Source organism: Dicentrarchus labrax, unplaced genomic scaffold (genome assembly GCF_905237075.1).
Source record: "Dicentrarchus labrax unplaced genomic scaffold, dlabrax2021, whole genome shotgun sequence".
Lineage (NCBI taxonomy): Eukaryota > Metazoa > Chordata > Actinopteri > Moronidae > Dicentrarchus > Dicentrarchus labrax.
In genome coordinates, this window is record NW_026136710.1 from 13,996,269 (window position 1) to 14,011,044 (window position 14,776).

The window sequence follows — 14,776 nt, forward strand, 5'->3', positions numbered from 1 at the left end:
AATTCTGAATGCAGAACTTTTAATTGTTATTGAATATTTCTACTTAAGTAAATGATTTGAAGACTTCCTCAAACACTACATAGTTGTCTCTTAGATGCAGAACTTACTGATCGCTCTAAGTTTACTCTTCTTGATGTACAGTATCTTTCAATGTGGGACAAAGTCTTGTGAAACCAGTGTGTCATATGCTTGTGAGGGCAGCACATGAGATCCAGCTGATGCTAGGTGACCACAAGCATGATATATTCCTGTACCCATGGGAAGTGAAGTCTAAGTCAAGGTTGTTTTGGAACCACACGTCTTCAACACTTGGCCACTGTTCTCTGATCCCTGGCGATGATTGGCTGACAACCAGGTGGGTGGATCAGGAGAAAAACAAACATTATCACAGGCTTTGCCACTCTGTACCTGTATCTGTTGACTGCCTACAGTTCACTTTAGGCTCAGATCAGATACCCTTTCTCAACCTGTCAGTCCATCCACCTGGCCGCTTCCTTTTCTCCACGCAGCCATGAGGACCACTGTGAACGCTGTTGTCATGGTGATGTTGTGTGCCGTGATGGTGCAAGCAGACGTGAAGCCCCAGAGAGATTTCAATCTGCAGAAGGTAAGATATACACACAATTTTTTGACCTCAATGTATTTGAATCAGTTTGATTTAAGTTAAGGTGGTTCTGCTCATTATCTATCGAGTGACTCCATTGGTGAAGGAACGTTGTGTTCTGTGTGTGTGTGTGTGTGTGTGTGTGTGTGTGTGTGTGTGTGTGTGTGTGTGTGTGTGTGTGTGTGTGTGTGTGGGTGTATGTGGGTGTATGTGAATGTCTACATAAGAGTGAGGGTGTGTTTTTTAAAGCAGAGTGAGGACATGTCCATATATAAGTACATGGGTGTGTGACTATGGGTAAGATCCTGTTTGTGTGTGTGTGTGTGTGTGTGTGTGTGTGTGTGTGTGTGTGTGTGTGTGTGTGTGTGTGTGTGTGTGTGTGTGTGTGTGTGTGTGTGTGTGCGTGTAGTCAAAGTTTGAGCTCAGTTGATGACCCAAAACAAACAATTAAGGGGTTAAGTCTGGCCTTAGAACAAATTGTTATGATTAATACATTTGCGAATCCTTATTTTCCTGGTTTCCTCACACACCAGAGGTTGAGAGAGGTCAGTTTGACATTTCCCATGTTCGTGAGAAATGTCTTTAAAAAGGAAGGCCTCCATTTGCTTCCTGTGGCTGATTTGATAGCCAACTGTATTTATCCCAGAAGCATTTTAAAGATGGGATTCTTCCAAATTTATCAAAAGGTCAGTTACTCACCCAACTGTTGTGGGTTAATGTAAAATAAAAAATGTTTTCCCCCAATGTCTATTCTATATCTATGAACCCTAAAACAGTGTAAAGAAAATGGAGCAGAAGGTAAAAATGGTTTATCATTACATAAAGCAGTGTGTGGACACGTAAGGATGTTCCATCAAGATTCAACATTCAAACTCCCTCCAACCCGTTTTAAAGTATCTATGTGCACATATGAGGAAATGCTGTGGCTAGCAGCAGTGTTTGCAACATGGTACAAATACAGCTCACTTGTTTTCCCACTGAGGCCCTTTATGCTAAAAATGTAGACACTAAAAATACATGTATGCATAAAAAACAGCCACAAAATGGCACATGTTCCATAAATGCCTATCCATGGTGATAAATGGTGGCTTAGTGTGGTGATTTGTTTAACACCAATGAATTGATCCTACTGTGTAAGTGTTGGCTGCAAAGCCTTATTTTTTATGTCATAGACCTCCATTTTTGTACAAAGACCAATACAAATTCATGAGCTATGTTACTCCATTACTATAAAAATGGGCACAGTGTTTTATTTGGAGTCATACACCTTCCTGCTTCCTTAAATACTCACTAGTGCACCAAATCCACAGCTGAAAATAGTCCCCAACTTGAGTAAGTTTTGAGTAACTAAGCTAAAAACTAGTGTGTCCAGCTGTTTTAGGATTTTTGTCTTCACTGGGAATCATTGGGCATAGAGCCAAACACGGTAAGGAAGTCAGAAAGTATTGAGAAACTGACCTGCACATTATTGGTTTTGCTGTTTTCCTGGGATGTGCTGACAACATGATATAGTCAGCCTTGTCCTTTAAATTTAACAAACCACTGAGGTTTTTCACAGCATCAAACATTTCAACTTGTCAGAGCATGGAAAGCACAGGCATAACCTGTGCATAAATGATGGTCAGTAGTCAAATAAACACTGAGAAACTCAAGATTATTAGTATGTCAGCTTAATTTCCTGTGTTCCTGTCTATGTGTGTGTGTGTGTGTGTGTGTTTAGTTTGCAGGAAAGTGGTACCGGGTGGGCCTGGCCTATGACTCTCTGAGTTTTGTCCCTTATAGAGACAAAGTGAAGGCCTCCATGGGCATCATCACTGCACTGCCAAACGGCAATGCTAACCTCACAATGTGGGACGCCACGTGAGTACATGTTTGCATAAATGGGTGGCCCCCAAAACAGTTTGTTCTATTCACAGAAGGTGGGGAAACTGTTAGAAACAACTGAGGGATGTATGGAGGGAAGTTTAGAAAAGATACAGAAGATACAGACACACTATGTTTCCTCTTTGTGCTTCAGACCTTTCAGTTGTCAGAGTAAAGTATACCAGTATGAGAAGACCAACGTCCCTGGACAGTTCACATACTTCAGCACACGTAAGTCTTTGCTCACTTCTGAATGTTTGTGTCGACCACAGAGTGTGTGAGAGAGAGGTTGTGGATACACGTGATTGGAGGTTTTGTGGAACATGGGACCATAAAATGACTTCTGTGCCTGCCTGAACTACAGCGAGGCTCCATTCATGAGCGCCCCAACAATGTATGCATGATATAGAAATAAAAGTCTTGTCTTGTACACAAAAAAACAAGCAAGTATGTTCCTAAAATGTTTTTGTTTTGTTTATGTTATGCCCTTGGTGTTATTTGTATGCATTTAATAATGTATTTATTAATGTTTGTTTGGACTTATCTACATAAAAAAAATATTTTTTCTTATAATAAGAAATGTGTTATATATACAGATAATATTTATTATAATTGTTACAGTTTTATATTTTGTTGTTATTGATAGCTATTGATACAATTTATAAGTACTGTATTTGTGCTGGAAATTGTAGTATATTGCAAATACACACACGTCTTGATTTATTTACTATGTGCATTCATACTTTTTATTCTTTCATGTTTTATACTTCCTTTTTTTTCCTGTTGTCATTTTGCATATACTGTATTACATAATGTTGTTGACATTGTTTGACATATTTTTATTCAAAAACAACATACTTTGAATATGGCCTCCTCCGGCATACTACACCCAGTTTTATCTATCTCATATAGACCCTCTTTGTTTGAAATCTCTTCCAATTTCTGTGTAACAATTTTACGTTAAATCAAAAAAGTCAAGTCATCCCAATTGTAAGCTCTTGTACTTTTGCAGATTTTATTAGTTGTTCTACAGAGAGTGTTACGATTCATTATCATATATATCTGCAGTTATGTTGCTATATAATACTGAAAGTTTTTGTCCCTCACTTCTGTGTTTTTATGTTTTCTATCAGGCCATAACATGGTGAAGGACATCACAGTGGTCGAAACAAATTACACTGATTACGCTTTGGTTCTCAAACACAAGGTGTTTAACAGAGAGTACACACAGGCAGCGCTTTATGGTGAGACACACACATTCACTTATACATTTTTATATAACGTCTAAACATGTGAGCTCCAATGTGAATATTGTTCATCACTGATCAGTCTGTCTATATGTGTCTCTGTTTGCAGGTCGCTCTCTAAGCCTCAGAATTAATATAATTAACAAGTTTAAAGCCTTTGCCTTGTCCCAGGGTTTCTCCAGAGATTCTATTCTGACTCCACCTCCTGCAGGTAAAGTAGTTGGCACACATATTTATTTACACTCATGCAATATATATATATATATATATATAAACACTTGCACACAAGGACAATGGGACATTATTCTAATTTTTGTCTACATGTTTTCTGGCCGACAGAAAATTGCCCACCATCAGGATCTGGACGTCAGGTGAGTCTCTTACACCAGGGGTGTTACGTTTACATTCCGGTGTGTGAGTGACTTCTGCCCAATAAATCTTTAGTAGTAACTTATTTACTTACAGTAAATTATTTTCTGTTATTCTTTGTAGGTTCCCTGATGTACCTGAGATGAGGGTGCCAGCGTATTCTGATTTTGCATTTAAGAACTACAAAAAACCTTCATCATCATTCTGGCTACAAAGATAATATAATTAGCTAATATTACTGATGAAATGTACTCTTCCTCCTCTTTTATGTGGTGGTTTTCATCCTGTGCTGTCATAGTTAAATAAACAACATTAACCTCCTAAATATAAATTGGATTGTTTCGCCGTGTTGACTTAAATAATCAATATTAATCTCCATGTTTGAGCGTGTGTATAATCTATAGTTTGTCTGTTGCACACTGCAAGTAGTGTAGTTCACATATGAACACCAGGGGGCAGATGCTATACATCACCACACATCAATGTGTTTCTGCTGTGACCTCATTGCTCTCTGATGTGCTATCTATTGCTAACTAATAAAAAGACAGCTATGTTACCCAATATCATACAGCCTGTAATGCACATATGATACTGTGAGAACCTAGATTAAAGCCACAACATGTAGAATTAAGAGAATGTTCCCTTTGGTACCCCTTGTGTTAGTTTCATGAAAGACACTGTGGCAGACAGAAAGACAGCTGTTAAATTCTCACTTGTATTGATTGGTTGTTTGTTTAGCTTCAGATTCTGAAGTCCAGGGCTGATTGCTGATTATACACACTGTCATATGGACAAACACCCACACGCTAAGAAACTCAAAGACAAATAAAGAGACAATCAGAACTTTGCTCAATGGGTTTTGTGGTTTTTGTAGTGTTGTGGGAGGAAATTTACAAAACCAGTTTGACTCAAGGGGGCTGACAGGATGCTGAGTGCAGGGAGTGTGGTGTCTCTGCTGGTCCTGTGGTCGGCCTGGACCCCGCAAGTGGCCCCTGTGCACCCCGAACCCCTTATACTTGCACAGGAGAACTTTAATCAGAGCCAGGTGAGTGGTTGTAAATACAGGTTTTATTATTTTATGACTTTGTTTGACTTTTTATGATTTTATTTATTTATTTAAGGCAGATATTACAGTCAGTAAAATGTCTGTTGTGATATTTACAGATTTTTTCAAATTATTCCAGAACCATAATCAAAATAATTCTTCTTTTCATAATATATTACAGTAGCTTCCCTCTGAGACCCCTTTTAATAACCACTCAAATAATCCAACTGGGGATGGAAATAACCATCTATAAAAGTAAAACATGCAAGTGTTTTATTACAGGTTCTGAGATCAGCACATCAAGCCATATGCAAATGCTTTACTCTACAGTTCTGTCCCTTGCAGTTCATGGGGAAGTGGTATGAGGTAGCAGTGGTTGCTACTTGTCCTCACTACATGCAGCGCAAGAGGGGGAACCCAGTCATTGTTGCACTGGAGCTGCAACATGTTGCCTCTGAGGCCAACTTCACAATGACGGCCACTAGTTTCAGGTTAGACTTAGATATATTTTAGTAGACACACAGGTTAAAGTATTCAGTGTAACCTGCCCTCTTTGTGTGTGTGTGTGTGTGTGTGTGTGTGTGTGTGTGTGTGTGTGTGTGTGTGTGTGTGTGTGTACCTGCACATAGGAATGGCATATGTAAGCAGACATCTACAGATTATAGTTTGACCAACACTCCAGGACGATTCTTCTACCATGTTGCAAGTATGTTTCTCCAGCTTCTTCCACTTCCCATCCTTTTTTTCATGTAACTGTACATTCTATCCCTTTCATGCCACAACATGATTTATTCAACCAAAAAGCAACAGGCTTTGTATATCTATGTGTTTACAAATCTGTCATGCAATGTATGTACACTTTCCTCTCCGCAGGGTTTGGAGCAGATGTTGATTCCTTTGTGGTTCACACCAACTATGATGAGTACGCAATGATGCTTCTGCTGAGCACAGAGATGCCATCAGGGAATAAAACCACCATAGTAAAGCTTTATAGTGAGTTGTGAAATGTGTTGTTTTTCATTTGATATATGCATCAGTCTGTGTAATGGTAGTTCCGTCTTCCTCAGGTCGAACTATGAATGAGACGGCTGGACTGGACAGCTTCAAAACCCTTGTCAGACAACATGGAATGAGTGATGACACCATCATCATGAATCATAATAAAGGTACACTCTCTCTCACACACACACACACACACACACACACACACACACACACACACACACACACATATAGGCAAAGCACAGGTGTGACTAACAAAAAACAGAAACACCCTCTCCATCTTATTGTCTTCCCAGGTGAATGTGTTCCAGGTGAACAGGTGACAACGCCTATCACTGCTCAGCCTCAGGTACATCCTTCACACTGTGAATGTGCTTAAATAACATTTGCATACGAAAGACATGTATATAAAGACTGGTTAGTCACCTGTTGAGGGTACATTGTGTGTCTGTTCAGATTTTTGTTCCCGAGAGGGTGAAAAGAAATGTGCTGCCACCTGTGGTTCCTGCACAAGAGGAGGAGCTGTTGACCAGGTGAGAGGACAAGTGACTGACTTATTGTTTAAAGGTCATAGTACATAAATACTGATCAGTGTTTAGTATGCATTTATTTATTTTCCACTCATTATACACTGACTCAGGCTCCCACAGATTGCATATGGTAGCCTGTGGGGACATTAATTTGTGAGCTATCGAGGGTATTTTTTGTCCCCAATGTTATTGACATTTTATTAAATTTTTTGACTTTATTGGACAGTGTACAGTAGACAGATGGCAGGAAATGAAGGGAGAGAAATGTAGAATGGCATGCCCGAACTGGACGCAAATAGGTGACGATGCATCTCTTGGCCAGCACCTCCTCAATCCATCTGGACCCCATCGTTGGCATTTCCAACCCCAAGGCCTTTTATTTCAGATCATTACACAAGCTCTAAAGCATCCAACTGTGTGCACACAAAAACAAATACCACACATTGTATTTCTGTCTGATTTTTGGCATATTAATCGATGTTTGTTTACTGTTACAAGGTGAGAGTTCATGTGGAATAACTGAAGAGTAGAACCATCACATAAACAGAACCATTAATGCATTGAGTGTGAAAAACATGTTCCCCAGTAAATAATCATTAGCACTGATTTCCTATGTATACATTGCCTACTGTATGAATATTATTAGCCACTACTGTGTTTCTTTTAGTTATTTGAAAGGCTTGGTATGTCAAAATAATTTGCAATTTAAGTGCTTTGATTCAGTGTTTATCTGAGTGCATTTGACCTTTGGGAGTACATACTGAAGCTCATACTGTATGCTGCAAAGTTTTAAAAAACTGTTGAGAAATGTTTGTCTGAATCTCATTTTTCAAACATAAAATAAACTAAAGACAATAAATGAAACAAAGTAAGATTGAAGTGCAAAAATTATAAAATTATAAAACTCTATTCCCACCAGAAAACTATTAAAGAATCTGTTTCATAATTGGTGCTTTATTGCTTTTGAGGTAGCAATTAATCTCCCCTTTATAATAAAAGAAATAGCATGAAACAATATTTATTATCTAGATCTCTTGTTTGAAGTTAATATTCTTACTCTAAATAATATGTTGTCATTTATTTCCTATGTTTTAATTAATCATGGAGGGTCTTTCTATTGCAGAATGGACAGATGCTCCGGGGATAAAAGCAGTAACTAGGGCCTAAGAAGAAAAAGCAGTGGAAGTCTTAATAAATGTACAGTGTCATTTAAACACTTGGCTTTCTGCAAGTTCTGTGCCTCTAGAGGTTACAACTATATATATAGGTCGTAGAAATATATAACTTATATCCAACAGAAAACATCAGCATTGTGAAATCGGGGGTATTTAGTTGCTGTGAACTCCAAAAAACTTAATGTGTAATACACAATACAGAATAAAACAAGTAGTTGCTACTCCTTAGTCTCTCAGATCATGGCATGTACTGATTTATTGATGCCAAAACAAATGTCCAATGTTTGAGTGGTCAGCTGCCAGGCAAAGTCAGAACACAAAGCGAGAGACAGAGAAGCAGAACTTTGCTCCTTTACGTGTTTGTTTTTTACTTGGTTGTGGGGGTGAGTGCATGCACTGCACACAAAACATAGGTCAATGCCCTGTTCCCCTCTGAAGAGTTGGAGGAGGGGGTTGAGAAATGGTTAGGCAAAGAGGTGGCCCCTTCCTGGGATTCAGTGTCTCAGACTTTAGAGACGAGTGGACAGGCAGGCTGACAGGATGCAGAAAGCAGTGATTCTTGTTTCCCTGCTAGTCCTGGGGTGGAGCTGGACCCTCCAGGGGGTCCCTGTACTCCAAGAACCTCTCTTTCCCACGCAGGAGAACTTTGATCAGGCCCGGGTGAGTGACAGAGTTCTGCAGTCTTGCATATTATTTTTCCTCTTGTATATGTATGTATGACATAATATAATATAGATATAGGTATATATAATGCAGGAATGCACTTCTGTACTCCTTCTGTTCTCTGTTCAACTGTTTCTTTCTGTGATTAGATTATTACTTTTACTTATTAGATAAATAAATCATGTTAATGACCTCAACCATAACATACATATCCTGAATAGAAAATAATGTATTCTTTATGCATTAAATATTGAAAACGCTAAAGCAGTTTAGGATAAAGAAAACAGACACAGTGGACTTCAGAGACATTCAGTTACATGCAGGAAAAATCTAATTTAAGTGCATTACTGGTAAGTATTACATCGTCATTTTTATTGTAAGATCTATTCTAGTGAGCTCTTCAAAAGACTTCATATCTATAGTAAGCTGAAGAGGACTGACTGAGTGTCCTTTATTAGTACTTCTCTCAAGTGTTAAGTGTGATAAAAACCTTAAAAACAAATAAAGTATAAGAATATTTCAAAATCATAATTTTTGACTGATATGTTATTTGTTGTACTGGGCCATATGCATTACTGTTCTCATCAAGTCTTTGTTCAGTGTTTACATTCTGTAACATTGTTATTATCTTTATAAAGTGGGATAAACAGTATTTTTATGTCTTTGGTCTATATACTGAACCAACAGTACCGATCAATTATAGATTTTATGTGCATTGTGTGTAAGATATATATATCTTATGGTAACAGTTTTTGGGAACCTGGTATGATGTTGCCGTGGCAAGTACGTGTCCCCATATGCAAAGTCACAGGAAAGATGCAGCCATTGGTAAACTGGTTCTGCAGAGCAGCACCCAGGGCAAACTCAAGGCAACTCGAACTGCACTCAGGTATGTAAGATGTACAAGCACCATACTTATACACACACTTACACACTAATGCAACAAATTAATCAAAATACATGCTTTTTGAAAACCTCTTTCTCTTAATTTTATCAAAAATTGGAAAATACTTGTCAAAAAGTGAAAATATATGCAATTTTGACAACTGAAAATTTCATTTTTATCATCTTTAACCTTCTTTAAACACTGACTCTCTCTAAACATTTTCATCCAATGAGACATAAGGTAAAACAAACATAAATATTTAATTAACAGTCCAGTTCAAAGTGTAAAATCCAGTGGTTCAAATTGTTACTCAAGTACTAATTTTTGTATTTGTGAAGACTTTATACTTCCACTCCACTACATTTCAGGGGGTAATATTGTACTTTTTTCTCCACTACTTCTTTGCCAGCTTTAGTTACTTTGTAGGTTCAGATTATTAATACAAAATATAATCAGCTAATTGATAATGATGAATTATTAAAGATTAAGGTAACTAAGAATAACTACATAGAAACGGCCAGTCTTCTCACTGAAAGTCTCGTTTGTTCGTGTTGGTCATACAGAGGCATCCATATTTAATTGAGAGCCCTGATAATAAGTATATATAGATTCTAATACATAAGTTCTGTTACTTAAGTAAAAAACTTGAATGCAGGACTTTTACTTGTAACTGAGTATTTTTTGTATTTGTTTTGCATTCTTTGTTTCACTATGAAGTTATTGTTTGTGTTTGTGCAGACATGGAACATGTAAGGAGATGTCTGTGGACTATGAGATGACCAGCACACCAGGGCGATTCTCTTATCACATTGCGAGTACGTCCCTCTCTCTCTCTCTCTCTCTCTCTCTCTCTCTCTCTCTCTCTCTCTCTCTCTCTCTCCTTCTCCCTCTCCCTCTGTATAGTCAGTGATACATCTCTCTTTTCAGTCCATGTTGTCCGGGATGTTTTTACAGGTATTATATTGTTTTCCTGTCCTTTCAACAGAGTGGGGGGCAGACGTGGATTCCTATGTGGTTCACACAAACTACAATGAGTATGCTATAATGATAATGAGCAAGCAGAAATCTTCAGGGACTAAGAGCACCTCAGTGAAACTTTACAGTGAGTGGACACTCAAGAAGCACTGGAACATGTCATTATCTAATTAGGTTATTGTTATTTTTTTCTTTTTAAGTACTGTTTCAGATTTGATTCTGATTAAGAAACTAAAAAAGTAAACCAAACCATGTATATTTTTTGTTCTTATCATCTCAAGAATTAGATTTACTTTATTTAATTAAAGTGTTCTTATTGAACTTGAATAAATTATTATGACAATCGTTTGAATCAAACTAAAGTGATCATGAGGTGAATCTGAACACGTCCTTGTACCTTGAACTTTTGACACAATGTTTACATCTGCTTCATCTTATTGATTCTGTCCTCCTCAGGTCGAACTAAGACTGTGAGGGCCACGGTGCTGGCTGACTTCAAAACACTGGCCAGACAGCAGGGAATGACTGATACCAATATTGTCATTAAGCAGGACAAAGGTACAATACAGACAGACAAATAATCACACACCTGTGAATATAAAACATTCAGACAATATTTGAATGAAGATACATGAAGAATGAAACTGTTCAGATCTTTATTGTCCTACAAGAGGAAAGTCTTCAAACATAAACACAATCAAAATACAATAAGACAGTGGACGACATTAGAAGAGTACACTGTCTGGATATAAAGTGGATGGTTGTCTAAATGACATGTTTTTATTTAATTTCTTTGCAGGTGACTGTGTTCCTGGAGAGCAGGTGGCAGAGCCTTCAGCTCAACCTGAGCCTCAGGTACTTACGATACATTTAATCCATCTAAATTGTCTTTCAATAAAACACAGTATAACAAATTCAATATTTTAGTTCTTGTTTTACTTCAGTTCTTATTGAGTGATTTAAATCCACTGTTTTAATTCAAAGAACTACCATAGAAATAAATCATTTTCAGCAGTAGGTGGAGTATTATTATTACAATGTTAGTAGTAGATGTAGTACAGACTACTACTGTGCTCTCAGTAGGAGAGTAAAATAATGAAACAATGTAAATGTGATGGAAGAAGTATCATGTTTTAGCACAATGTAAATAATGGATTTCCCTCATTAGAACTATACAATGTATTGGTGCCAGAATCTATACATTGTACGTGTAATAAATAAAAATACTGGTAAATTTTAAAAAATGTCCATTGTTCAGAGTGTAAAATTATTGATGCATTACAGTAATGTGGGCTATATATTTAATGCTGTTGCTTTACAAGACATCTATACAAAAATGTAATTTGATATGTGTTGCTGTCTCAAAGGATTTTGAAGCAGATTAAGGGCAGATTTAAGGGGAATATTTGGGGCTCAGGTGGCTTTGTATGTCTAATGATCTGTGGCTGTCATACAGCGAAAGAAGAGAAATGTGGTGCCTTCTTTGGCTGTTGCAGAAGAGGAGGGTTCTGGTGGTGGTGATGATGCACCTTTTTTCAATGGAACGGGTTAGTGATCTGCTCACTCAGCTAAATAACAGCTAACCCTGATACGCTTTGATATTACTGTATGATGAGTGGAAGATAAGAGATCTGCAGCAAATGGGTATCTATCCTTCCTTGTGACATCTCTCTCCCTCCCTCTCCCATTGTAGAGTCCTGTAAAGCAGCACCAGATACCGGACCTTGTTTTGGGCTTCACCAGCGATACTTCTACAACTCCTCTTCAATGAGCTGTGAAGTCTTCAAGTATGGAGGGTGTATGGGCAACCAGAACAACTTTGAAAATGAAAGAGAGTGTCTGCAGAGATGTCGCACTGAGGGTGAGGAGTAAAATATGAAAACACAATATCTTCTTATGGGAATGATTGTACAATACATGCAGCATCATTATTTTTGACCTGCCAATGTATTCTGTATCAGTGCAATATTTTGTTTCTATCTCAATCTTTTTTTTCTTCCAAATTTGGAATTTCTCCACTTCAACAAACTGCTGTTGGGGTTGTGTTGGGAAGGATGGAGACACCAAAAACGCATGTAGTTGCAGCCACTTCTTTTTACCAACCAGTAGAAGCTGCTGATGCAGGGACAAGAACATGATTCCTCACTGGTCTCCCACCTACAAATACAATACAAGGGATTGGGTTTCCCATCTGTTGGCCAAATTGAAGTAATATTGCCTGTTACGATGCTCAGATGTGAGCTGGGAAAAATAAAAAAAGGAAAAACATTGGAAACGCATGAAAATATCAACACTTCTGGGTTGTCTCTCCCCAGCTGTTTGCCGTCTGCCCATGGCGGCCCAACCCTGCACAGGCCAGCCACCCATCTGGGCCTTTGACTCCACTGCCGGTCTGTGTGTGCTCTACAAAGGGGGCTACTGCCAAACCAACGCTAACAAGTTCTACACCAAGGCTGAGTGTGAGGAGTACTGCGGGGTGGTGAAAGATGGTGAGATGATATAATAAGATATAAAGAAATACAGAAATGCATAACAGAGACACATTTTAAGGCCCCCGAAAGTTCTGGAATAACTGTCAATACACCGCCCGTGTATATGTGCTAGACACCAGAAGGAAAGCTTGATGAAACTGCATGTACAGCTTGTATGTCTTCATGCAAATGCACCAAATATCCATTTACATATGATCAAAAGATTGAATGTTATTCTGCTATTTTACAGATGCAGAGCTCCTGAAGGCAAACTGAGAAATATTGCTGCACATCTGAACTTATCTGTGTGTGTATTTTGGACCCAGGAGGGAAAAAATGGAATTTCCCCCACTGAGGATTGATAAAAGTAATTCCTCTTCATATTGTCTGCTTCTGTACCTGTAATAACAGAGTAGGTACCTGCTAAAAAAAAAGGGGGGAGAGAGATATCTGTTCAAATGAAGAAAAACTGAAGTTTATTGCAATGGAAATATAATTTCCTGTGGATGACACGTTCAACTGTACTTAGAGTCAAGGGTATGGTCTTGACCTGCTCCGTATGAAAAGTGCCCTGAAATAACTTCTCTTATGCCATACAAATAAAATGCACAAAATGCCACAAATGTATTGTTTCCACTGTCTGTTACTTTGATCAACATCCCAATCAGAATCTCTCTTCCATTCAGGACACATTTATTATCATCACTGCACAAAGAAATATATATATGTAACATCATATGCAATTAATTAACTGCTGATCTCTTGAACAGAGTTACGTTAACAGTAGGACCCTCCACAGTACTGTTAGCTGCTGTATCACAGCCCCGAACCCACATACAATCTCATATTCAAAATATTCCACAATAAATGCATTTGTAATTGTTTTTATTAGGTTAAACATGCACATTTCCAGTTTGGTTAACAAAATTGCAAATTCTGCAATGCCTTATTTCAGCTTTTCACTGAATCTCAATCACATTCAAGTGTGATATTCTTCCAAACAAAAAAACAAACAAAGCAAGCAATATAAATACATCAAGACCACATCGAGACCACCAATATATCAGGGATAATAGACACCTCAATAGCTTCCTGTCTTACACAGCAATGATTAACAAGGTCATAATACCCTCTTGCAGCAGCACCCGTATTATAAAATGCACTCCAGCTTACAGCACGTAGCAATACATTTGAACAACAGCAACACTTTAACCTATATCAGTAGAATAAATAACCCACACACTGATATATTTATATTATTTACATATTTCTACTCATTAAATTGGAGTCCTTATTCATTTCTGAGGTAGGGTATAAACTCTGCCAAACAATGCACATATCCTTTCCTTTGTAAAACACAAAACTACTATTTCCTTATTTAATGTAATAACAATGCTTTAAGGGTCCAATGTGTAACATTTAAGAGGATACATTGGCAGAAATGTAATAGTAACATGTGTAGCAGAAGGGCTAATAACTTCAAAGCATTCATCTTTACAGGTTTTTATTGACTGGGCATAACCAGGAGGGGGCGATATTGCTCTATTTACAGGTGATTCACATGTATTTCACATAATCTCAATCAGATACATACACACACACACACACACACACACAAACAGTAAAAGACACAAACAGTACACAACAGCACCTTCCTCATTCCTGTGTCATTAGCCTCTGTACTTCCAATTTAACTCTCTCCTCGCTGCTTATGTTTGTTTGTTTTTTACAGCAAATGAGTCTGACAGTGCTGCAAAATCACCACTACTCTCTCTCTCTCTCTCTCTCTCTCTCTCTCTCTCTCTCTCTCTCTCTCTCTCTCTCTCTCCTGTAAAGGAGCCAGGCTTCCTGCTCTTAGTTCCCAGAGTTCCCGGCTGCTGGCAGTAGAATGCTGGGAATATCCGGAGAGGAAGGGGAAGTGACATCACAGCGGTGACCTTCCGTAC

The 14,776-nt window shown here is 38.1% G+C and overlaps 3 protein-coding genes across 4 annotated transcripts; all 3 read left to right on the forward strand.

The window, feature by feature from the left end:
- The first annotated feature begins 386 nt into the window (after window positions 1–386).
- Window positions 387–4,931, forward strand: ptgdsa (prostaglandin D2 synthase a). Its single transcript, XM_051412675.1, has 7 exons — window positions 387–607; window positions 2,325–2,464; window positions 2,622–2,698; window positions 3,601–3,711; window positions 3,824–3,925; window positions 4,054–4,085; window positions 4,207–4,931. The coding sequence occupies exons 1-7, from the start codon at window positions 512–514 to the stop codon at window positions 4,213–4,215; spliced, it is 567 nt and encodes a 188-aa protein (XP_051268635.1). The 5' UTR covers window positions 387–511; the 3' UTR covers window positions 4,216–4,931.
- Window positions 4,932–4,979: 48 nt separating this feature from the next.
- Window positions 4,980–7,874, forward strand: LOC127370532 (protein AMBP-like). 2 transcript variants are annotated; one of them, XM_051412673.1, is made up of 8 exons: window positions 4,980–5,128; window positions 5,474–5,619; window positions 5,758–5,834; window positions 6,002–6,121; window positions 6,196–6,294; window positions 6,427–6,479; window positions 6,587–6,663; window positions 7,784–7,874. In XM_051412673.1, exons 1-8 carry the CDS (start codon window positions 5,009–5,011, stop codon window positions 7,818–7,820), a joined length of 729 nt encoding a protein of 242 aa, XP_051268633.1. In that variant the 5' UTR covers window positions 4,980–5,008; the 3' UTR covers window positions 7,821–7,874. The 2 variants fall into 2 exon arrangements, with proteins under 2 accessions (XP_051268633.1, XP_051268634.1); XM_051412674.1 differs by lacking the exon at window positions 7,784–7,874 and adding an exon at window positions 6,887–7,677.
- A 447-nt stretch (window positions 7,875–8,321) lies between these two features.
- On the forward strand, window positions 8,322–13,453 carry LOC127370529 (protein AMBP-like). Its single transcript, XM_051412670.1, has 10 exons — window positions 8,322–8,495; window positions 9,248–9,387; window positions 10,123–10,199; window positions 10,370–10,486; window positions 10,816–10,917; window positions 11,159–11,214; window positions 11,816–11,906; window positions 12,053–12,220; window positions 12,675–12,848; window positions 13,081–13,453. The coding sequence occupies exons 1-10, from the start codon at window positions 8,376–8,378 to the stop codon at window positions 13,104–13,106; spliced, it is 1,071 nt and encodes a 356-aa protein (XP_051268630.1). The 5' UTR covers window positions 8,322–8,375; the 3' UTR covers window positions 13,107–13,453.
- The last annotated feature ends 1,323 nt before the right edge of the window (window positions 13,454–14,776 follow it).